The sequence below is a fragment of the Manacus vitellinus genome, unplaced genomic scaffold (genome assembly GCF_001715985.3).
Source record: "Manacus vitellinus isolate BGI_N305 unplaced genomic scaffold, ASM171598v3 scaffold_0_pilon, whole genome shotgun sequence".
In the NCBI taxonomy this organism is placed as follows: Eukaryota; Metazoa; Chordata; class Aves; order Passeriformes; family Pipridae; genus Manacus; species Manacus vitellinus.
This window is the reverse complement of record NW_021938789.1, coordinates 2,366,355-2,390,706: the sequence shown is the minus strand read 5'-3', so window position 1 is coordinate 2,390,706 and position 24,352 is coordinate 2,366,355. Positions and strand designations below refer to the sequence as shown.

The following is a 24,352-nucleotide window of genomic DNA, read 5'->3' as shown; positions in this document are numbered from 1 at the left end:
CCGGGCTCCCCACAGACCCTGGGGGACGAAGCCGAGCGGCCGCTGCCCCTCACGGGCAGGGCTGTGTGGTGGGACTGGTCCCCACAGCCATCCCCGCCTCTCCCCTGCAGACTTTCTTGGACGAGGAGGGGGAGGACTCGGTGTGAGGGGAAGCGCTGAGATTGCCCGTGATAAAGGAGAGAGTGGAGTGGGAGCTTTGCTGCTGCTCCTCCTCCTCTTCCTGCGCTTTGGGGACTCCCTGGCTGGCATTAGTCTTTTAGAAGCAGTTTGGACGTGCGAGCCATCCTGTGCCCCCACAGGGCTGTGTTTTAGGACACTTTTGGGTGCTTTTTGGGGGAGAGAGCTGTTCTGAGGCAGTGGTTGTTGTAGGGCTAGGACAGAAAGGCGAGATCGTTTAGGAGCTTCCTTCACTCCTTCCTTAGCACTGGCAGCTGTGTAGGTGTCACAAGTCGAACATCTCGGCTTTAGGAAGGACAGCAGCAAGTGCTGAAACTTTGAGAGTGGAAGATCTGGGGTCTGCCCTGAACTGGGCTCTTCCCCACCCTCTTGGAGCCAGGGTTTTCTTGAAGAAAATTGCCATGCTTTTTATTTGCTTCCTTTCTGGGAACAGCTGGTGCTTTTACACTCCCACCCCAGCTAATAAACTGGCTGGCTCGAGTCTGAGCTGGCTCTGCAACCTTATTCCCTTGGCCCTGGACCATACCTGGCTTATTCTTACCTATTGATGTTTGGTGCAATATCTGGAGAACGATTAGAAATCTTAAGTTTCTTCAGCTACATTCGAGGAATTCCTCTCCTACTTCCATTGTGTAAGGTGTTAGTTCCTGGTAACAACCATGGAAGTGGTGTGTAGTTAGTCCTCCCCTTGTGCAAGGTATTCTCAGCTGTGCTTGCACCAGTCTCTTGGCTAGGACACAGCTGCTGCTTAGGCTTAATACACATATATACTAGACAGGGTGTGGTATCTAAGTTGGATTATTGTATGCTCAGCTTTTGTGCACTTCTAAGCTGAAAGTGGACAAGCATCACCTTTAAGCAATAATTTAGTGTACGTTGGTGCTTGTCTTGCCACGTGCATCTGAGTGGTTGTTCACTTTGTTACACTGGTGTCAACTTAAAAAAATTCTTGTTTGGCACGTAAATGCCGATTTTTTATTGTCTTTTTTTAAACACGATATTAATGTCCAGTGCATAAGCTGTCACCCTTGTGTGTGACAAATGAGGCTGTATTTTGGACAAACAAAATAACCAAGGCCAGAAAGGGGGGATGGGAGGTCGTGTGAACTCGTGAGTTAGCAAAATTGTTCTGAAGTAAGTGTGAAAATCCAAGTAGCCTGGAAGAAATGAGTAATGCAGTATTTAGAAAAGGCTATCAAATCAGTGGTGGTTTTAGATTGAAAAGAGCTTCAAAAAGCTTAGGGACCTTCATAAATAACACTCATGCCAATTGTTTGAGGGAGCAGCATTCAAGCAAACTGAAATAATTTGTTGAAATGCTACAAGAGTGTTCACTGGATGGGTAAAAAAAACCCCATGTTTTAAACCAATTCTGAGGAGGATGGATCTGTACTTTTGTTAGCTGTGGAGATAAGGTGTGTAGTTGCTGTGCCTTTTAGTGTATCCTTTAAGTGGTCAGAATGTTCCAAATACAAAGCTCTTGTTACTGCTGTAACAAAATATTGTGGAATTTTTCAGTTTGGTAGAGTTCACAAATTCAATAACAAATTTCATCCTTCATTGTAAACAGATCATGCTTGATTGAGATCTACCTGTAGCATCTTAATTATTTCAGGGATGTGACTTCCTTTTTTTTCTTCTTAAACTGGAAGGAAAGGCTTTAAAAAGTGGTTAAAAATGGAAAAACTCATGAGTCAGAAACCCTTAACATCGCTAGTAGGCCTGCTATTATCATTATAGACTTCCTTCTATAGGTGGTAAAAATAGCTGATGTAACAAACTGCTGACAGAAAGGGATGTTGTCTTATCAGACACTCATCATTTGTGGTGAATTTGCTAAAATAGTTGCGTTTGTGGAGATTCGTTACATAACTTACTGTTAAGATTTTTTGATATCTTAACTGGCATTGAGTGTCTTGCCTATGATACCCAGAAAACAGAGAGATAGGTTTGTGTTCAGTGTGGATCTGCAGCAGCCCCTACTCAGTGTCTTGTGGAGTGCTGGACGTGGTGTCTTCCTGCCAGCAGAAGTGCACCAGGGCAGGGTACCTGTAGCTGCCTGTAAATTAATTTAGGCATTTGGAAATCACTCCCATATCTGAAAGTGATAAAACTTAACTGTGAGAGTACTTAATGAGTCTCTTTGGAAAGTCACATGTGCCTTCCATGCCATGTGCCAGTGTGTATCGATCATGTGCAAGAAGCACTAAGCTGGCATTTGGAAGCTTAATTGTATTGGAAAGTATATTGCATCAGCTTTATAAAGCTTTGGGAACCTCGACAGTGGGTACAGAATATGTTAAATGTTCCCCTCTCTAGATAACAGATTCGACTCGGTTGTTTCTCCTTAAACTCTTTATGGAGTTTGTTTGTTTTCTTTATGATAGCAGTTTCACCAAGGCTTAGGATAACATGGAAACCATTTGGGAGAAGACATTTGAGTAGAAAGTGATGTGGAAATCAAGGAAACTGTGGTGGTATTTGGTTTAGAAGGGATTTGATTCCTGCTGGTCCTTTCTAAATCTCTGTGAAAGCTTCAGTCTAGACAAGTGAATCTTCAATGAGCTCTCTTGAAAGCTCAGTCCTTCACTTAAGTGGTTTTTTTCCTCATATGTAATATCTCTCGATTTTCATAATGTTTTCATTCAACACTACAAATATTATATGGATATAAGTGACTTAATCCTCATAATACTCCTGTGGGATAGGTAATAAACCTCATTTTTTTTATCGTGCTGGGAACCTCATTACTGTGTGTTTGTTCCTGCTGACTAGTAAGAATAATTGGCTCTCGTTTTCATCCTAAGCTGTGTTTTGTAGGCAGTTATCAAAAATACCCTTTCCCACTGTAATTCTCTGTGCAGAACTTGGGAACTCCTGAATCTCACAGCCTCCCAGCTTTTCAGCTGCTAAATTTTTTTCTAGATAATTGCACTTATTTGAAATGATGCCTAAAGCTCAGTCTAGTGCTGACCAGAGTTTCAGTTGTGAATTTGGCAGAACAGTTACTTCTGTTTATTTTGTATATTATAGTCTTGTTAACCTGATTCACAATGGCAAATGCAAGTTTTTTCTTTCTGTGCCAGTGTTTAATTTATTTGTTCAGGGTTAGACTGTGATGTTACAACCAAGTTTGGAATCAGGACTGTGCTTCTGTGCTTTCTGAATTATCCTGAGAGGAAGATCCTACCCCAGCAGGGGCCTGCCCTTTTATTACAGTAGCTGCAAGAGAGCAAAAGTCAAAACTGTTTATTCCTTCTGGCTTATGTGAACCAGGAGTCATCCACTCATGGAAGTGGGAATTGTGGAGTACTGGTGCAAAGGAGTCAGAGGGCACATGACACTTGCCTTTCCCTGGGTTCAGAACAGACAGGCTGCTCTGCATCTTTTTGGCCTGCACTTACTGTTCTTAATTATTCTGTGATGTAATATAGTATATTTTAATCTAATAGCACTCTTGGCCACTTCTACTCTTTTTCATGATTAAAATGCAAACCAAAGACCATAGTGATACTCGATCCATCCTTGTTTTGTACTGTGTAAATATTAATACTGTACTTTCAATCCAATGCTTTTAGTTTAATGAAAATGCTCTATAATAATAATACAGATACCTATTAAATATCACCTCTATGGCCCCTGAAAGATTAAAACTTGATTTTGTTGATTAGCCACCTGTTGATGCAGTTGTCTAGATGTATAGTCCCATATATTAATTTGGGCATAATATAAAGCAAATGAACGGGAATTCTTTGCAAGAATTCATATCAGAACCATCATGTTATGCCTTACTAGTAACATTTCCTTTTTTACTCCTTCCCACAGTCCTGTTTGTGTATTCTTCCCGCACAGCCATTATTAATCTGCCTTTGTTCCCAGACATTTTCTATCCTACCTGATCCTTTTTTGCTAGGTATTTCGAGTCCTGCCCTTTGCTTTTTCTTGTGTGCCAGCAGGCTGAGAAAAATACTTGAGATGCTTAAGTTTCAGATGAGAAAAATGCTAGAACATGTTGCATCAGATCTTGACATTCATGCTTAACAAGATGCTGGTTGGAGCTAAAGGGAGTTTTACTGACCCAGTGTTGCAATCTTAGACAATTAAGAGTTTGGGATTATGGCTGTGCTCTATAAAGTGACCCAAAAACTGTCTGTAGGATTCCCTGTTATTTTAAGTTTCATTTCAGGCATTCTCAAACCACAAATGAAGTATATTTTTTTCATCTACCAGTGGAACAGTGAAGTGGGAACATGTATTTAAGTTGACATTTGAAGACAAACCTGAGTCAAAACTTGAATCCAGGCTTGCTAAATGCAAACCCCTATTCAGGCAAGGTCTCTGGTTAGCTCACAGTACGAGTTACTGTGCTTTGCTTCCTTGTGCGTGACAGTGACTGTTCTTCCATCACATTCTTTCTGCCTTGAGGCCTTGTGATAATGTTATTTGCCCAGTGCAAGGAAAACAAGTTGTTTCTGGGCTCCTTTCTTGAAGGAACCAAAGGCTTGTATAGTGGTGGGTTGTGGCATAAATAGGTTGCCTGAACTTTAATCCTGAGAACAGTGGGGATGCAACATGCCCAGACAAGAGCTCTTAGGAACTTACACGGTATAGGCATGTAGCTCTGTGAATTTTTGGTATGAAGAGGAGTTTTGTGAAGCAGGTATGAAGGGTAAATTGTGAGGATACAGGAGACATCTTTCTTCTAGCTATTGCCTGAGTTTGCTTTGATGGAGCAAATCACATTCTGTGCACTTACCTGCATTAGTGGTTTCCAGATAAAAACTTATAAAAGCTATAAATGCATTAGCTCTCATGGCATGTTTTAGGTTTTCGGGTGTTTTGTATAAATCTCTCCCTTGATTCCTGAAGGATGGATAGGAGAATAAAAGACTTTGTTCTGATAGTGTTCACAGCCATCCTTCTCCTCTGTAGAAGTGACTTTCGATGAGCAGTTTAGGTTAGAGAGAATGAGAAGTCCTTGTGGAGGTTATGGTGGGCTTACATTTACTGGAAAAGAAATGAACAGTGGAGGATAGTGAAGAATAGGACCTCAGAGATGGATTCTTTCCCCTGGGTGTGCATCAGTTAAATTGGACAACGCATTAAACAGTGTGTGGTCCTGGTTATGTGCTCAGTTTAACCCAAAGCAAACCAGTGGCAACTGGCTCATGTTGAGTCTCCTTCCTGCTCCACTGTTTTTGTGGTTCTGGTGTTTGTGTATCTGCAGTCAGTCACACCAATCAACTGGTTGAGCATAAAGCTGGAGAGATGCAGGTTTTCTGTCGGATGAACTGATGCAGTTCGTTTCACAAGCACGTTACTATGAGCCTTGGAACATGCAGGGGGTGAAGGACAAACAGGCTCTATAGTGGACTTGTAAACCCTTCCAAAGTGAGAGGCCAATAACATTGTGTGGGTGAAAGGAATTGAGAAATGTCAGTGTTTGTTTGCTTCTGAGTTTAAAAGTGGATGGGGGTATGGGGATCAGAGGTTTAACTTTTTCTTCAAGTTGTATGAGTAGAGTAAGCTTATCTGATTAAATGTTCTCATATAAAAAAAAGACTGGCTTTAAATAAAGGGAAAGGAATACAGCATAAAGGTGAAGATGAGTTTCTTGTCCTCCTGTGTTCAGAAACATGTACACTGTAACTAAGCTATATGTGCCACAATGGGTTGTGAAAAATAAAAATTCACATATTTCCTTATACTCGCTTGTACATTCTTCAGTGTTAATATCATACAGATAGAGTATGTTTAACTACTTTATGTAATTTTACCATTATGTTTTGTGGCTTGATAGACATGCAGTACATCTTGAACATCTTAGTTCTCTGATGCTAATGCTGTAATGCTCACATGAAAATGTGCTTAGTTAAAAAAGCAAGTGTTCAGTCTTTAAGGGTTTCAGCTTACCTGTGAATGAAGTGAACCACTCATTTAAGAGATTCACTGTGTAAACCCTGACTGTAGTCACCTTGATATTAATTTCATAGTGCCAACAGACATGTCGATTAGTAATTTAAAAAACTACTGTGACAATGAGACTTTTTAAATTCATCTTAGGCATTACTTAGCATTTTTCAAGATAGGTGCATAAAGAAAATTAACTTTTCTGATTATAGAAACTCTGGGTAGATGGAAAATCTTTGTACTTGTGACATAATAGAGTCCTGTGTTTATTTATGTAATACATAATTTTTGTCAAACAGTGCAGTTTTGATTAGTCTGAAACACATTATTTTGAGTGCTTAATTATGATGCAGATACGGTCTGTCTGCTTAATTATACTGTAGCTCAGCAAGGGGCACATCTTCATTTAGATGCCTGTTTAAATAACTTGTATTCTGGGTGATATTCTTATCACTGAATAGAAGGTGTGGGTACACTGGGAGTATGAGTGTAGAACATAAGGAGACTGTAATTTAAGAATTTGACCTGCTGCTTTTAGTAAAAATGTTCAGTGCTAAACAAAGCTTTGTGCTGCCAAAAGCTCAAAACAAACTGGAGTAAGATTGGCTGAAAGCACTAGAAAAAAATTACTTTGATTCATTCTTTACTTAATTGTAGAGTTAATGTATAACTTTGTGGAAACAATCTCCCTCTTCCCTTCCCCAGTAGTAAAACATTGTGCATGTTTATGCTAGTGTCTTTTTAAAATAAATCCAACTATAACCTGTTTAAAACTGTTTCCAATTGGTTGATTTTCTTTTTCTTTTTTTGTTAGATGAAAGGGGCACTGACTGAAATTATCCAGCTCGCTACCTTGGATTCAGACCCCTGGGTCTTAATGGTAGCTGATATTTTAAAATCCTTTCCAGATACTGGCTCCCTTAACCTTGATCTTGAAGAACAGAATCCCAATGTTCAAGATATTTTAGGAGAGCTTAGAGAGAAAGGTAAGCCCTTCCTGTTGGTGAAAATTGCAGAAATATGGTGCCTTTTTTCAAGAACAACCTGTCATTTCATCTGCAGTCTTGCTATCTTAACAGTAGAGGTACCAGGACAAGCAGTATGTCTTGTCTCTGAACTACCACAGTTTATGACATGGAACGTTACTGGACTGGGAACTGTGATATTTGAGGAATGGTAACTTCCTAAAATGTCTTTTCACACATCATCAGAATTTACATGTCAGGTATTGCCCTGGGTCTTAGTGCAAGGCAACACACAAATTATTGTGGATTCATTAGTGTCAGACAGGCTGTGTGTGCACTGATGGGTAACAACTGAGTGACTGCAATAATTAGAGGGTTTTCTATTTTGCTGTCTTGTCCTAGTACTGAAGAAGACAGTAAGTCCCTGTTTTTCTTGTGTGGACAGCATCGTGTGTGTGGAAGGACCCTGTTGCACTAGGCAGGTGGGCTGCCTCTGCTGGAAGTCCTGTGGGCAACAGGTGATAGGTGCTGGAGGGGAGACTGACCTCAGGAAGAGTTATGCTGCCAGTGTCCAAATAGCTGCAGATTGCCCAGCAGCTGAAAATGTGGGTCCAGGCACTTGCACAGTTGCTGCTTCAAGCAGTGGAGTAAATGGTGATGCAAAACTACTCATACTTCAGTGGGTTTATTTCAGCACACTGCCTAGAAAAAGCCCTCAGGCATAAATGGGCAGACATGATTTTGGATTTGGGATTGCAGCAGAACAATAATAAAATGACTTGGAGGTGGAAACATTTTCTTATTTTAAACAAACAGTCATTTGTCTGTTCACACTTGATTTGGACTTTATTCAGTTTCCTTTTCATGTGTAATTTTTAAGGACTCTGAGATGCAATAATTTTATCTTTTTTGACAATAGTAGAATATTTAAGATTCCTGTGATTTGCCTAGGTATAGTTAACATGGAAGCTTTTATGAAGCTAATGTGAAAAACAAACATCCTAATAACTGGTTACACACTGTGTAATAATTGGAACTAAATTACTCTTGGTGTTTAAACAAGTAATCTAAAATTTAAAACCACCTGTACAGTCTAGTTGTAAAATGTTTTGTAATTAGCTGTCAAGAGGTGCTAATACCCATGTACTGTGTTAACTCTTTATGCAGTAAGTGAATGTGAAACTTCAGCTATGTTGCCGTTGGAATGCCAATACTTAAACAAAAATGCCTTGACAACACTAGCTGGGCCACTTACTCCCCCAGTGAAACACTTCCAGCTGAAAAGGAAACCTAAAAGTGCCACTCTCAGAGCTGAACTCTTGCAGAAGTGTAAGTAGTATTAAGATTGTGTAGCAAATTGAATGGTGAAAGGAAAATTTATATTCAGTCTTATTCTCCAACATGGTGATGTACATTAAAAATTTCTGTTACAAGAGTTTTGGTTAAATTTTTCTTTTCTGGACTGATGTGTGGAAGAGCAGGTGCAAGTCATCTCGGCCATGATTACATTAAAATTCTAATCTTAAAATGCTGTTCAGATTTCAAGGCATACAAAGAGCTGTGGCTTTTTAAAGCACGGATGAGTTCTCTCAGGGGTATATTTAACATGTGAGGACTTGTGAGGGACAGCGTTGGTTAAAGCTTCTGAAAGAAAAGTAAAATGAGAACCCAGTTTTATTTTGCCGTGTGTTTTTGCAACAGGGAGCAAGAGCTGCTAATTAATGTTTTCCTTTTGCTCAGTATTGGCTATATAGGGTGTGAAAGCCAAGCAGGTTTTCACTAAAAAAGGCAGCATATGTGTACATGGACGTATTGGTAGCTGGTTGAACTGAGTGATCTTAAAATAGCTCACTGTAGCTGCTGTTCTGTTGCAGCAGCTTGCTACTTTCTTGCGTGTGACTTGAGTAGTTGATCTGGTTAAATACAAGATTTGTAACTTTTTATGATGTTATATGTAACTTAGACAATTAACTCAATAGAGGTTGAAATTATTTTATTTTGGTAATCTCTTTTAGCTTAGTTCACCTTGTCAGTTGCATAGTCATTGATTTTGCATTTTCTCCAAATACTGTGTTAACTTCACATAAATGACCTGGATTTTAATTAAAGTATAATTCTTTCTTTGTTGCTATTCCCCTCTCTTTATGTATTAGTTAACGTTTTTATAAGAAGCAATGTGTTTTTTTCAGCACAGGTTCTGTAATAACTAAAGCTTTTTTCTTTTTAGCAACAGAAACTGCACAACAGCTCAAGAAGACTGCAGGAGTGCCTTTCCATGCCAAAGGCAGAGGACTGGTCAAAAAGATAGATACAACAAGTATGACTCACTTCCATCACTTTTCAGAAAGAAAATCTGATAAAATGGCCTTGATGAAGAATAAAATTACCATCTGTTTTTTTACAAAAACTTAATTATTTTTGAAGCAAAGAATTTCTCCCTTTCTGCCTCCCTCTCTCCTGATGTTTAAATATTTCTGACATGTCTTGTCAGAAAGAACAAGAGTGTGGAGGTTTTTTTAAATGGCAAGTATATCTGCCATACTTCTAAAATGTATGCAGCCAGATCATGCCTGTAGACTTTGGTAGGAATTTAATTTGCATCACTCCAGGAATAACTCCTGACTAAGCCATGTTGCTCCAAAAGGGAGCTGAGTGGATCACAGTAGTCTGCTGTGCTCTTTGAAATGCTGTGAACTAGACTGAAACTATATTGCATTTGTATAATTCTGTCTGGAGAAAGAAGGGGGACAGTGTGTTCTCTGCAACCAAGGATGTGCAATGACTTCTATTTAATGGACATGACAGACATTTGTAATGATTCTTCAGCTTTATATTAAGAGATTTCAACTGTTTGCTGAAGTTTCCCAACTCCTGAATTTTTCGAATAAGTTTTTGACTAGAAGCAAGAGGAGAACTCAAAATTAGTTACATACTTTAAATCACTGCACAGGCCACCACATCACTTTTCTGGCCACCAATGTGATGCTGAGGTGTGAAACTTTGAGTGATTTCTTGGTTTTGTGGGTAGAAGCTATGAAGTACTTTGTGTCGATGCTATTTAAGATGTGACTTTGAGGACCAAAGTTTGACCTCACGTTCATGCAGGAAATGCAAAAAGTCTGGTTGTCATTTGAACTAAAAGTTGTCCCAGTATAGAAAATGACCATTAGTTCTTGGCATTCTGTTTAGCTGTTGAACTGATAAAACCAGGTTTTAGACATGGCCTTTGGAGCCAGGTGGTCTCTAGAAATAGGAGTTGGGCACCAGCTGAGGTTTACTCTGCTCTGCTGGAATGTACTCACATGAGTCAGAGGGTTGTCCTGTGGTGAAAGGGTTTTCAGTACAACATGTAGAGGGATACAGAGTCTCTAACATCAAACTAAGGTTCTGTGTTTATCATCAACTTAAAGAGTATGATGAGATTTTCAGGATGCTCAAAGACCTGATAGATAATATATATGTGTCCCTAATTTTTTGGTAGGTAAAAGAATGCTGTATTTAGCAGTAGCATTAAGTGTGAGGTAAAGGGCAGCAGTGTAGAGTTGGGGGAAAACAGCTGCTTACAAGGGTAGCTGATTCTGCTGAGACTGATTGAGACAGCAGGTGTTCTCTTTGCACTGGAGACCCAAATTGGGTCCTCACTTCTTGTGCAAACAGCAGCTCTAGAATTTCAAAGCCCTGTGTGAAGCACTCGTTTACCTTTTCAGTAGATATGAGCCCTTAGCCCTGCAGAAGCTTGGCTGAGAATCTTTGATTAAATACAGTTTTACCAAGTAACCGGATCGTGAAATTCAAAGAGCAACTTTGGCAATAATTGGATTCAAAACATTTATGTCCTATACCATTTTATGTGTTCAGAGTTTATTTTTTACAAGTAAAGAAAGCATCAATGAGTGTAGGAAAAGTCGATTTTGCTATGAGTGCACCCATTTGAATACTTCAAGTAGAACAGGGTTGCAAGCATTAGCCTAGAGATTGGCTCTTATTCCTTCTTTGAAGGGTAAAACCTAATCTGACCTCTGAGGGACATGCAGTGTGTTATAGACAGTTCCACATTATAAACATTTGAAGTTAAAGGGGAGGTAGGGAATGCATTAAGAAGGGAAAAAGCTGAAAAACTCGAATATGGTTTTTGTAACTAAATGTGTGTATCAGTTGTTGCTTTTTTTGATCTTCCCTAAGCACCACTCAAAGGAATACCAAAACAAGCTCCATTCAGGAGTACTTCAGCACCAAGTGTATTTAGTCCTTCTGGAAACAGAACTCCTATTCCTCCTTCAAGAACACCTTTGCGCAAAGAAAGGGGAGTAAAGGTGGGTGTGCTCATTCTTGGGCTCTTGTTTTTTTTTTTTTTGCTCAGTTCTCCTTCCTTGTCTAAAGTGAGTTTCTGGTGCTGTTTTGAATTAAATATCAATATATTAAAGAAAAAGAGCTGAGGACGATATTTAAACTACATACATTTAACAGTGGTTATTAAGTTCTTTATAGTCTTTCTTTTTAGCTTCTAGATATCTCTGAGCTGGATATGGTTGGTGCTGGCCGTGAAGCAAAGAGAAGAAGAAAGACATTAGGTTGGTACAGCATTCTTCTTACAAAGGCTGTCAATATGCCTGCAAACAGGATCTAGATTTGCAGTACCATTTTGTTCTCAATTTGGTAAAACTTAGCCTAAGCTAAACTTTAAAGACCAGGAGGATGATGTGAACCAACCCAGAAATGTTTTAGGGGAAGATTTTCACTTGTTTTATTTCAGTGCTCCCATTTCTCTTGCCTTGTGCCCAGTAACTCAGTCATGGAAAGGATTGAGCTAGTCATCCATTGTGCTTTGGGCAGCCCAGAGGTGTGTCAGTGGCTTCAGTACTGGAATTGTTCTGAGATATTCTGCTTACTTCTACTGGCTGTAGAAGTAAATTAATTGAAAGTAACATTGAAAAAACTTGGAGCACTCTTCAAAATTCTGGCTGAGAGATCTTAGCAAGTGAACAGTATCCAATATCATGCTTTTAAGTCAAGTGGCAGTGCAGTGCTCTACTTAACCATATCAAGAAGATGCACTAGTCAGTATATCTGTTCCAAAACAACCTTTTTGTATTTTTCACAAAAAAAAAAAAAACAACTCAGCAAAACCATATTTGGAATTAAGTTGTTGCTTGGGCTTTCATGCTTTCTAATGTCAAAAAATTAGCCAGTTCTGCCTAATCACTCAGTTACTGTATCTGGTACACTGTGGTTCAGTACTTTATTGGTTTGATTATAAAATTGTATATGGAGATTATCTATTTCAGCATATACCTCTTTAATTGTGTTTTAGCAGACTTTGAGAAATGCATTTTTATATCTTTGTTTAAAAAGTATATTTAATTCAGTATTTCAGAAAACTTTCTTGAACTGACTTCTGCTTTTTTATGCAATAGATACAGAAGTTGTGGAAAAACAAGCCAAAGAAGAAACAGTAGTAGAAAATGCTACCCCAGATTATGCTGCTGGCCTTGTGTCTACACAGGTAAAACCAAGCAATCAAACAAAAACCAACTAGTAAAAAAAAAAAACAAAACCAAACCATGATGCATGCTACTCTAAAACAGCTAAACACTGTAATGATATTTTACTCACTTTTTTTAAACGTGCCTCTTTATATAAAATCTTTACATAATTTTTTCACCCAAAAAAAGCAAGCCTGTTGCTAGAAGTAGTTCAGTAAGGGAGGGGGAGGAGTTGTGTGTAGGCTGTTTTCCTCCTGTTTCAGGTATGGTACGGTATAGAAACTGTCATGCAGCTTTCTCTCTGTCAGGACATAGGTTTTAAAAGAATTCTATGTCCTGCCCCCACTTCTGAGTTAGAAACTGTTTGCTTGGCATGTTACACATGCCAAAAAACAATATACAGGCAGATATTGCTAGGCCAGAGTCAGCAGTGAAGGTCATTGCCTGTCTTTCTGCAGAATGCTCAGAGTATCTTTCTTTTAGCAAGCTCCACATTTTGCAGAATGCCCATCATTTATCCAGTAAGGCTACCTTAAATTATCTGTGTGCTAGACATGTTCCCCCAAAACTTCTTTCCTCTTTCGCCCCCTTTTGTTTATAAGGCTGGATTGGACAGTGAAGATCCTGATAGAGATACTGTACTATATATGCAGTGTCATGTATAGTTAAGTACAAAGTGTGGCTTTCTTTGGCTTTATATTACATGGCATCTGTTGTGTTGCTGTTCACTGCCTTTCTCCGTGGGAACAAGGTTTTTTACCTGAGCTGTTCACTGCTGCCTTCTGCTTGCTTATGTCCCAGAGGCCTTTGTGTTCTCTTGGTGATACTCTAGTAGGTCTTCTGCCCATGGATGAACACAGATTTCTGCTTACTAGTAGTGAAGAGCATGTTTGCCCAGGCAGAAGGTCACTTAATTCTATAGAGTAATTCTTCACAGAGTACCATCTGCACAAATTTCCAGTGTCTGAAGTAGAAAGTTAGCATTGAACAGGTCGTTAGGTAGGACTCCTAACAGAGGAGGCAGTAATTGAGTTCCCAAAAGGAATACTGTAATAAAACTAATGTTGAAATTGTGTTTAAAATTCAGAAACGGCACACGAAATATATAGTGTGGCTTTAACACTTTATTTTCTTTCTTTTTGTAGAAACTTGGCTCATTGAACAATGAGCCTGCACTACCTTCTACAAGTTATTTACCTGCTACCCCCAGCGTGGTGCCATCTTCCTCCTATATCCCAAGCTCTGAAACACAGCCAGGTAACAGACACATTTTTGCTCTTTGGACCTACTACCTCCAACTCTGTACAGTTTTGCTGTCTAGCTGCTATTTTATTTATAAACCTACTGTCCCTCTAGTGAAACTCCACCTTAGCAGTATAAAAATCCATTGGAAGAACCCAACCTTTGGGTTTGAAGTAGCCAGACGTGTCATTTAACCTAAATAAAGAATGTAATTGTTGGCTTTAAGTCTTAAAATGACTGCTAGTTAAGTAAGTAAAATGATTTACTGATCTGGTTTTTTTCTTACTCTGTAATAGAAAATCCAGCTTTTTTAATCCCTAAAGAGACAGCAGTAATAAAGTCTGGAGTATATATTCCACACAAACATTCATATGCTAGCACTTACAGAACAGTTGCTTTCAAGAGTCAGATTTATTTCTAGAGGCAAGTGCACGTTAGCTTTCACACAGTCTAGGATTAAGCCATCCATTTTCCTTTTACCTTTGTAGAACAGTCTGATGGATAATAGCTGTGATATTATCTGTGAGCTCCTGCATATTTTGAAAAAGTGCTATGTTACTTTCAATTCTAGGAAATTGCCGATAGTAAAAAACAGTTTGTACAAATCCTTTATTTCTACACCTCTTATTTTTAACCCACTTGGTTTTACTCTTCCGTCCCTGCTGTGTGTAAAGTCTTAAAGGAGTGTATTAATTTGCACTCACAGATGTGCATGACTGAGATTCATTACCAGGTCTGGTTGTTAACAGAGAACAAACATTTCAGTTTAATACATTAATTTTACTTTTACTTGTGAACTGTGGGATGTTGGTCACTACAGAAAAATGTCTATGCAAACCCCAGTCATTTCACTTGGCCTCTGAACAGTTTAGAATCTCTCTGAAGGTCCATGCACATCTTTCTCCGGCAGAAAATTGGCATCTCTAGGAGGAACACAGCCAAGAGCACATCAGTGTGTCAGCAGCTAGTACTATTTTCCAGAGTGTTGGCATTGTGTTCAACAGCAGGAAAAGTCTAGTTTAAAATTCCCTGTTGTCTGTTCTCTATTTTTTTTTTTTTAGGAGTATAGAGTATTTAGCTTTTCTTATGGACAAGGAATATAAAACTGTTCCCTTGATATAAGATGCACACAGAAGATCCACAGATTTGGTCTCATATAATCTGAGGCTCCATAATTAAGCTCTGTTACTTTATGCAAGTCAGTTATTGTGACAAGAGAAGCTGGTAATCAAACAGTACAAAATTAAGGAGTAACTAATTGGTACAAATGTTTGTCCTCTCAGTTGTTCACTGTCCCCTTTCACATCCACTGGATAATAGTCATACTGTTAAAGCAATGCTGTGTCTGTGCTGAGATGGAGAACTGTAAACCTCTCATTCTCTGAAATCTGATCTGAAGGGTGTCAGCAGAGCTCTGATCGATACCTGCCTTAGAGTCTGCTGTGAACACAGTGTGAACAGGTCAGATTAAACCCCATGGGGTTTGGGACGGGTGCTTAAGCAGCTGTGCCTGTGTCTAAGAGCTGCAAAAGAATGCAACTGGTGAGTGTCCACTGGATAGTTACCACTGGCTGTGATCAAGCTACTGAGATTTCCTAAGTTCCCTCTACCTGCACCAGGTTTGGAATAGTAGCTTCCTTAGTGCAGGTGAATGGATCAACTTTGAGAAAGAACGGAGTTAAGACTTGTCAATATTGTGGGGTTTTAATGCTCTCAGCAGTTAGTGTTTAAATAATGAGTGATTTGTGAAGACTACATTTAATTCTGGTATCTCTTTAAGTATATTTGTATTTTCAGTGTCTGTTACTGGCTGAGACTTAGTTACTGTTCCTTTGAAAGCTGTTGCTACATTAGATAAAAACTGCTGGAATATTTTTTGTTTTGCTTCTACATAACAGTACAGCAATAGTCCTGCTAGGATCAGAGTACAGTTGTTACAGCAATATAAGCTAAGCAGTAAATAAAGCAGTTTCAATTTAATAAGTCTGATATCCATTAAACATAAAATTTGATACTAAATATAGTGTAATCCATATTGGACAGCTAATTACTCTGTTGTCTAATTATTGCTAAAGGTAATTGAGTGGAAAAAGCATTAGCTCTTAAATTCTTCATGTGGATATTAGCATATTGAATCGTGGTGCTAAAATGGAATAATCAGAATTTTTAGGGTTTTTTTAAAGGCCATTGGTAATGCTAATCCCTATTTGTGGATTATGTTTTTAATTCTCCTGATTGGTTTTTGCAGCTGGCTCTTCACGAGAGGCCTTGCAGACTAACAGACAGACTGAAGAGCCTGCAGCTCCCAATGCTACTACAACTCTTCCTGCACAGTTCAAGCAAAGAACACCCATGTACAACAGTAACTCTAATCCACCTGCAGCTACACCTACCTCACCCCTCACACCCACCACGCCTCCTGCCATCTCCCCTGCAGCACAAGCACCACAAGTGGCCCCCCAAACCCAGCAACAGCCACCACCGAAGAAAAGCCTCTCTCTCACAGTAAGTAAAACCAGGTTCTTTTTGACTGATGCTTTTGATGTAGGTTGGAAAATGCCAATTTTTATTATTGATCTCATTTACTATGTTGGCAGTTCCTGGTCTTTGGATCATGGAGTGGTTGAGGCTGCTTTTTTATTACCAAAGATAATGTGAATGTTTTGTGGGGTTTTTTTTTTAGCATCGCTGTTTTAATGTTAATCACAACATTTTTAGTTGTATAGTGTTAATGTCGCAGTAAGATGTTTTTATTTACTTCTATTTGTAATGGAAAATAATGTTGTTTTACTCATTAAAAAGAATTTTGGGAGAAAGGTGTATTTCCAGGAAAGCTGTTGCCCAGCCAGTTTTACATAATGTAAGCTGCTTAAAAGGATCCTGTCACTGCTGTGGTAGGAGAAAATATATCAATAGATTATTCTAAGATGAAAACCTTTATTTCTGTTCTCGTCACTCCCCATCACAAATTTTTCAAAGCCTGAGGGTGGGGAGGAAACTAAACTCAACAGCAATTATATGTCCTGAGGCATCTTATTCCTGGTATGTGGATATATATTATATGCATGCTTGAAGGTCAGTAGGTAACTAATTCAAGATGGAACTGATCCGAAGACTTTGCTAAGCACATCCGTAAGCCTGGCTTGCAAGGTCTGAACTTTAAGAAGCTGGGTGAATTTTTTTTTTACAGTATCTCTACTTCATTTATTAAAGAAAAAAGAAAATTCTCTGAAATGACTGCAAGCCTGGGTTTGTTGGACCGTAGAGGAAGCATTGTGGTTTTTTTCTTTTTTCCTATGCCATAAAGGACACAAAATTGATAATGTAAACATTAAGTCTCTCACATGTTTCTGTAACTATTTAAAGGTGGGGGTTTTTTTCCACTTTCAGAATTCAGTTGTCACTGCTGGAAGTATTAGGGGCAAGTATTAAAAAAGAGGAGGAAGCCTTGATGTTAAGGGGCTTTTTTTTTTGTTTACTTTTTGTAGGTCCTACCAACTTCACCATATTCTTTTATGCTTATTAATGTGGTCCCTGTTGGCAGTGTCTCTCCACTGGAATTGACATTTGTTGTATCTGTTGCAGAGGGAGCAAATGTATGCTGCACAGGAAATGTTCAAGACTGCAAACAAAGTTACAAGGCCAGAAAAGGCTCTTATACTTGGATTCATGGCAGGATCCAGAGGTATGTACTGAGACTAATTTAGCTTGCTTCTGAATACCCAAATCTGCAAGGCACTCACACATATACATTTAGAAATGCTATGCTGTAAGACTTTGCTTTAGGTTTGCCTGTATATGCTGGACTCCTTCCTTTACTGTGGACTGGACATAGTTTTATGGATTATAGTTCTGGCTACCTGGAAGTGGATCTTTTAGGGTCTATTTCCCATAAGTCAAACAGTTTGTCAGAACAGCTGCTGAACACGATATATACAGAACTGAACATATTGTAAAATCACAACTTGGGGTTGAAGGGGAAACAAAGCAGCTGGTCAACCTTGAACAGCCTGGTTGGGCCCTGCTACACTGTCTAGAAGAGCAGTGAATGTAAATTCTTCTGTGGCAAGTCCAGGTACAAGCTGGGAATACAGAACCTCTTGGCTAACTCCTTGTTTTAGAAGCTAGCAACTGCTGTCTCAGACTTTAGATAACCACTGGGGCTGTGAATCACAGGGAGATAAGCTGTCTCATAGCTGGATCCTGTTATATATTGGCCTTGATAGACCAAAGCTGTTTTACCTACAAGATTATCGGATGTAAAATGAGAAGGGGCTTAAGAGTCCTTAAGTGAACTCCATCATCTGCACTAGCTCTGGTTTCTAATTTGGTATTTGAGGGTTCTTATCACTGGAGCCCTGGAGCCTAAATGTGACTCATACATTTAGATTAATGCAATAATCCAAATTAACAAAGATGAACAGGGTAGAGTTACTGTGGTGATCCTTGGACTTTAAGTTTGGTGTATCTTGCATTAATGATGGTGTTTTTAGTATTAGATGCTACTTCAAATTGCAGTAGGAGAGTGTACTTTAATAGCTACATGAACAGCTTTTTGTAATGTAAGATAAAGTAGTATTTTTGGAAGAGTGTGTGTGTGATATATTCACGCATACAGAAAAGAATATATCAATATGAATTTCTAAGGTAATAACGTCAGCACCTTCTGAAGGTTGGGTAAATAACTGCCAACTGATATTCTTGAACACCATTTGAATACCTTGGAGTGTAACATTTAATATTCTACTGGCATGGAACTGAGTCTGGGGCAAGTGGTTTCAGTGAAGCTGTTTTGGCTTTCTGAACAGCTAAAAGTTGTTGAGGCATTTAATTACAAAATGTATCCTAAATAAAATAAGTCTGGTAGTTCAGGTTTACCAACTCCTATTCAAATATAAACTTCTCTTCTGACTCTCAAGGCAGAGAGAAATGACACTGGCATGTTTTACTCTCCCTTCTGTTATTCTTCCATTTACTTTAGCCTTGGGCTTCATCTTTAGGGGTCTGGCTTTGTTATCCTTAAAACTCAGTCTGTGGACTATAGAGGGAGGGAGATCTTTGGCTTTATGTTTTGCTCAGTTTGGGGTTTGAGGTTTGTTTTTTGTGTATTGGGTTTTTTAAGCATAATAACCCCTTTAAGTGCTCTTTAACTTGTCTAATACAGTGTCGAAATGTATTATTTGTTTCTGTTCTTGTTTCTGCAGAGAATCCTTGCCAAGAGCAAGGTGACATCATCCAAATTAAACTCAGTGAGCATACAGAAGATTTACCAAAGGCAGATGGCACGGGCAGCACCACTATGTTGGTTGATACGGTCTTTGAAATGAACTATGCTACTGGTGAATGGACCAGATTCAAGAAGTACAAACCTATAACTAATGTTTCCTAAGAGATGCAGCAACAGCAGACTGGACCAAATCAAGCTTAGAGTCAACCAGCTCATAGTGTATGTCAACTGTACAAAATGGCATTCGTGTGTACATTTCTTATTACCCTCCAGAATAGAAACTGTGGCTCTTCAACCAAACTGGGCTCAGTGAACACAGAAGATGGGGTCAAACTCACTCTTTTTTTTTTTTTTTTTTAATTAATCTTGGGAGAGGGAAAGATGATCTTGATGGGGAGACGTTGTGGTTTGTTTTCCTACAGTTCAAGATGCTGAAAAAGATTACAGATGGGAGCAGTTCACTGCCTAGTGCTGGAAGAGAAGATGACTGCACAGTCCTTCATGGTTTACCATTAACTGAGGGCACAGATCTTTATTGTAAAAACATTTTCTTTGGCTACATGGGTTCTGTCATAAGAACAGACATTTGAAGCACCACAAGTCAGTGCTTGATTACTTTGTATTTCAGCTGCAGTATAACTATTGCGGGTGGTATGTCAGTGTCTAAAGGTACCCACTGTATGTTTAGCTTATTTGTGCTTGGGTCATAGGATGAGATTGAGCAGCTTTGCTAACTCGCTGTATTGTCAGTGTACATGCCCAGCATGTGTTAATCTGTATTTGGCATTATTCGAGATAGAGAGAAACTAAGTATCATAACTTTCTGAAGGAAAAAAACTGTCGAAATTAAAGAAGTAGTGGTGGCTTGTCACTGCCTGGAAGTGACAGCTCTTTGCCATGGAAGTCTTGGGGTTGAAGTCCATCTGAAGCTCTTGCATAGCAAACCCTTTGCACAGCATAACTTGGATGGGAGGAAGGGAAACCACTCATCTCTAGACCAATTGAAACTTAATTTAGAAATGGCCCTAGAAATGGTTGAGACATACATCTGAGAAGAAGCAGTAGTTTTGTTGTTCTGAGGCAGTGTTAGTTTATGTTTGGTTGAGCAGTCATAATGTGTTTGATCACCATGCCCTGACCCCAGAAGTTTTGAATGACTGTAGCTGTGGTTCTTACCAGTGTAGTTTTATCAGTATAATCGCTAATGTGGCCACAATTATACTGGCATATAAATGTGCCTTATACTTGTCCCCTGCTAGTAGAAGCACATTTTTATCTTTATAACTGTGTTCACACCACTGGTGTAATCTGGCTTTAATAGTACAAACAAAGCTGGCATTTATTGAGAGGACTTGTGTACATAAATCAGGATTGCTCCTTGGGAGACTTGGCTTCATCATTTGAAGGAGACTTGGATTCAGCGTCTGGTTTCTGCCAGTAGTTGTGTGTGGAGCTGTGCTTGGTTGGGAATGCTGCTTAGAAGGAAGAAATACAAAGATGAGTAGCAGAGTGGTGATGTGGTGCTGAGAAGGTACCTTGGGGCTGACTTAGAGGTTCATGTTGAAGTGGAACTCTTAGGACAAAATGAGGCTTTTTTCTTTTTTTTTTTCTCTGAAAAGAAAGCAGACCAAATCCCATAGAACATTTGTATACTAACAGACATCTAGATGATTTGATTAGAGTCTTGTTTTTTATTGGGGAATTTTTATTGCATTTTAATTTTAGTTTTTCAAGCAAACTATCCAACAGGACAGGGCAAGTATAAATAATAAAAGAACCCCTGTATTCTACAGTGTTTTAAGATGTGACCAAAAGTGTAGATTTCTTAACTTTATTTAAGCAAATATGCAGAATGTTGTAGCTCCTGTGATGGCCAGTTATGTGATGGTAGCTGCTGCCATTAAGGAGTGTTGTGCATGTTTTAGTGTGAAAGTTAATCACATGTAACTGTCACATCGGGGCTGTCCTCCACGTAATTACCCCATTTCAGAAACAATGTAGATTGTAATTTTGATTGCAACTTTTCTTTATAAACAGCTAGAAACCAGCCTGACAAGTGAGGGTGAGTAGTGAGTTTTAGTTTTTAGGAGTTCAGTAGAATGCTTTATCATGGTTATAACTTATTTGATTTTAGCGTGTTACATGGTAAGGGCTAAGGATAGAATATGAAAATATTCGTCTTTTAAAAAGAAAGGTTTAAAGAAAAGTGACATTCCTTTTCTTGTCTGCATTCAGATTTTGAAGTTTTCTTGTGAAGACCAGTTTTCTGTAAACATATATGATACTTGTCTGTCTTGCAGCTTATTTAGCAAGCAGGAACAGTTATCAAATACAGTTTTTAAGAAGGAGCATTTAAGAAATTGGCTCGAGGGGCATGTACTGTCACTGTAAACTGTTGATGAAAGACTTGTGCAGCTGTGTCGTAGTCAGGAGCTGCTGTGTAGTGGCTCTTTTGGATTCCTTGAGAGTAATTGTAGTCCCTCACTAAACTTCCTTGGTGTACAGAAGTCTGTATTTCAGACCTAGGGGTGGAGGCAGTTGCCACTCTCCTCTTCAAGAAGCCCTTCTAGAATGCAGTGGAGTCATTTGAGTGCAGTAGTATGTAGGAAGCTTAACCATGCTGCTGTTTGTATTTGCTGCATAACCCAGTTGGTCTCCAGACCTGTTTGTCTAAAGTCAGTCATATGCAATAAATGGAAATTTTAAATAGAATTATAGTATATTTTTAATTCTGTTCAGTCATTAGAACAAGACAACACTGCAAAAATAAATTATTTTTTAAAGTGACTTTATGACCCTCAATATCAGAGCATTACTTCAACTTGATCTGTGAATCTAGAAAGTGTTTTTAAATGCCTAAAGAGAGGGAAGGTTTTGCAACATTGTTAAAATGATACAGTAAGGAGTAAAACTACATAGAGCTCTTCAGTTCAGCAAATTCAGTCTTCAAATCAGTGTTCTGAAAGTAGGAATGGTGCCAGACAAATTTAGAAAGGGCAACATCAACATTGAAATTCCAGTGTACTGGACTTGTTGCATACAGAACAAAATCTGGCCCTGGAACTTGATATTTTTTGTCTTGAACACTCAGTCACTCGGATGTGTTCTCTGGAGCTGAGGCTCAGTGTGTGCTGTAGGTTAAACCAAACACTCGTTGACTCTGGAATGACTCGCAGATGCACCCAGAAGTTGACCACAGAAGTAGTTCTTCAAGCTTTGCTTGTGTCCTTTCCTCTTCCCTTTATCCCAGCATGAAGCTTTAGGAAATAGCAAGCCCAGACTGTTGAGGTTTGAGCTTGAACTGCTCCTCAGCAAGGAGGATGTCCCAGTTTCTTTTGCCCTTACTTGTAGAGAAGCCCCTGTCTGTGCAAGCCTAGACATGGTATGAATTAGCTTGTTCGATTTTTAGAGTGTGGAATCTGGAGAAGGAGGCAATGAAAGTGGCTTGTGTTTTCCCTATCCTGGCCAAACTTGGTCTTAGGGGAGAAAGAGCACATATGTGCTTGCCCAGGCTGCTTTAACAACTTCTCCTACAGTTGAAGTGCTGGGTTTCTGTTGGCTCCACTTTCGTTCATGAGTGCTGTGAGGACCAGAAAGAGTAAATGAGTGTAACAAAGAAGCTGAGCCCAAGAAGGATGCTGAGCAAGAGTTCTGATCACACACAGATTCCATCTTGTCACTAGAACATATTTTTGCTCTCTAGTGCTCTGTAGTTATCTCCATAGAAACCAGTCTAGACTTAGTACAGTTAACATTGGTATTGGGCCTGTATTTTGTGGGTTAACCTGATTTTGGCTGTTAGCTTTGCCATTTAATCTTTCAGTTCAATACCATAAGATGCAGTGGGGAGGAGCCTTTGGTAGTTACTTGACATCTCCATGTGGAATTGGTCACTTCTCTCACTGAGTTATGTCAAAGTGCAGACCACTTGTCCAGATGAAAGAAATCTTGAGACTTTGACATTACACAGTTTAAGGGTGAATCACGTTTTCATAGTAAGATCTGACTGGAAAGAAAAAAAGACTAAAAAATGTTAAGCCAGAGCCCTCTGGGAATCTGGTGCCTTTAACAAAAACTGTCATTTTGTAAAATGTCACATCTATAGCATAGCCCGTATGTTTTCTATTTTTTTTTTTTTTGTACAGTTGTAAATTCAAAATATTCTGTCTTTGGGTACGTATTTTCAGTGTAATACAGTATGTATAATAAAAAATTTAGATTTTCTAAGGAAATGGACTGACACTCGTCTTAATCAAGTTGTTTATTGTATTGACAGTTGAGTTGTTATACCACCAACCTGAGACCAAACGGCCAAATTGCACAGTAATGTGTGTCCTTTTTAGATTTATGTTGCTATTGCCTCTGTAGATGCATTTCAGAGTTGCTATTTCAAAGCTGACCTGTGCTGGTTTTGCTGGTTTAGGATATTTTTGAGTAGGAGATCTACTGAAATGCCGTCTCTTGCTCTCCGTGTGGCTTCACTGAAAGCTGATGAACTTTGGGTGGTGTGTCTGTGGTTGGGTACTGTGCTGAGGCACTCGAGCCACAGCCAAGACCTGATGGCTCAAGGAAGAGAATCCATGCACAGGTTCTGTGGATTGCCCACGTGGTGTGGAAGTGTGGAATAAACTCTGGGTTTTTTTGACACTGCCTTTATCTGAATTAGAGCAAGGGTGGCCTCTCTTTCAGAGTGCTGCAGGAGGTGGGTGTCTCTTGGAGTTGGTGGTTTTTGGGGGGATTGTTGTGGGTTTTTTTAGAAACTGTTTTCATGCTCAGATACCATCCCTAGAGTCTAGTTTATCCTGTGATGAGCATGAAGGTTTGTCTTGCAATGTTGAGTTACATGGATGTGTGTGGCTGGCCTTACTCCAGTTTCCTTATGCACAGCCGTGTGACATGGCTGTGTTCCGCTTCCCTGTGCTGGGGTGGTGCCAGACAGTCTGAGCTCACTCTTTATTGTGTCAGATCGACCTTATCAAATAGCTGGGAAGGGAATTCTGTTCCAGGTCAGCTGCTTTGGTAGAATGCTTGGGACAAAGCTTTGGGATAGATTGAGATGTGCTTTTTGTGATTTCATAGGGCACTTGTTCCGTCAAGTTTTGCAGTATCCAGCTGTGTCACTGATACACCTACATGAATAGGTATGTGCCAGTTCACCTGCCTGCTGAGACTGACCTGTGCCAAACTGGACCAAATTTTTTCGCTACTGAACACTCTGGGCAGTCTTAGCTGGTGCAAGCACAGGGCTTTTAATGTTTAGGACGTTGGTCTAATGGTAACCCTCAAGTCTGGTCATTGAGCAAGTTGAGACCCAGACCAACTTGTCAGATGCTGCCTTGTATTCCCAG

The 24,352-nt window shown here is 39.3% G+C and overlaps 1 protein-coding gene across 1 annotated transcript; it reads left to right on the top strand.

Annotated features, from left to right (window-relative positions):
* Window positions 1–4,749: 4,749 nt before the first annotated feature.
* Window positions 4,750–23,236, top strand: NELFA (negative elongation factor complex member A). The gene is made up of 11 exons (XM_029961620.1): window positions 4,750–4,782; window positions 6,902–7,073; window positions 8,220–8,381; window positions 9,280–9,369; window positions 11,235–11,365; window positions 11,554–11,623; window positions 12,467–12,555; window positions 13,681–13,792; window positions 16,026–16,282; window positions 17,363–17,462; window positions 18,982–23,236. Exons 1-11 carry the CDS (start codon window positions 4,750–4,752, stop codon window positions 19,164–19,166), a joined length of 1,401 nt encoding a protein of 466 aa, XP_029817480.1. The 3' UTR covers window positions 19,167–23,236.
* The last annotated feature ends 1,116 nt before the right edge of the window (window positions 23,237–24,352 follow it).

Excerpts from the sequence above, each read along its gene's own strand:
- NELFA (XM_029961620.1), top strand. The coding sequence starts at position 4,750 with ATGCCCAGACAAGAGCTCTTAGGAACTTACACG. Across the intron at positions 8,382-9,279 it reads AGCTGAACTCTTGCAGAAGT|CAACAGAAACTGCACAACAG; the intron begins GTAAGTAGTATT and ends TTTTCTTTTTAG. Across the intron at positions 9,370-11,234 it reads CAAAAAGATAGATACAACAA|CACCACTCAAAGGAATACCA; the intron begins GTATGACTCACT and ends ATCTTCCCTAAG.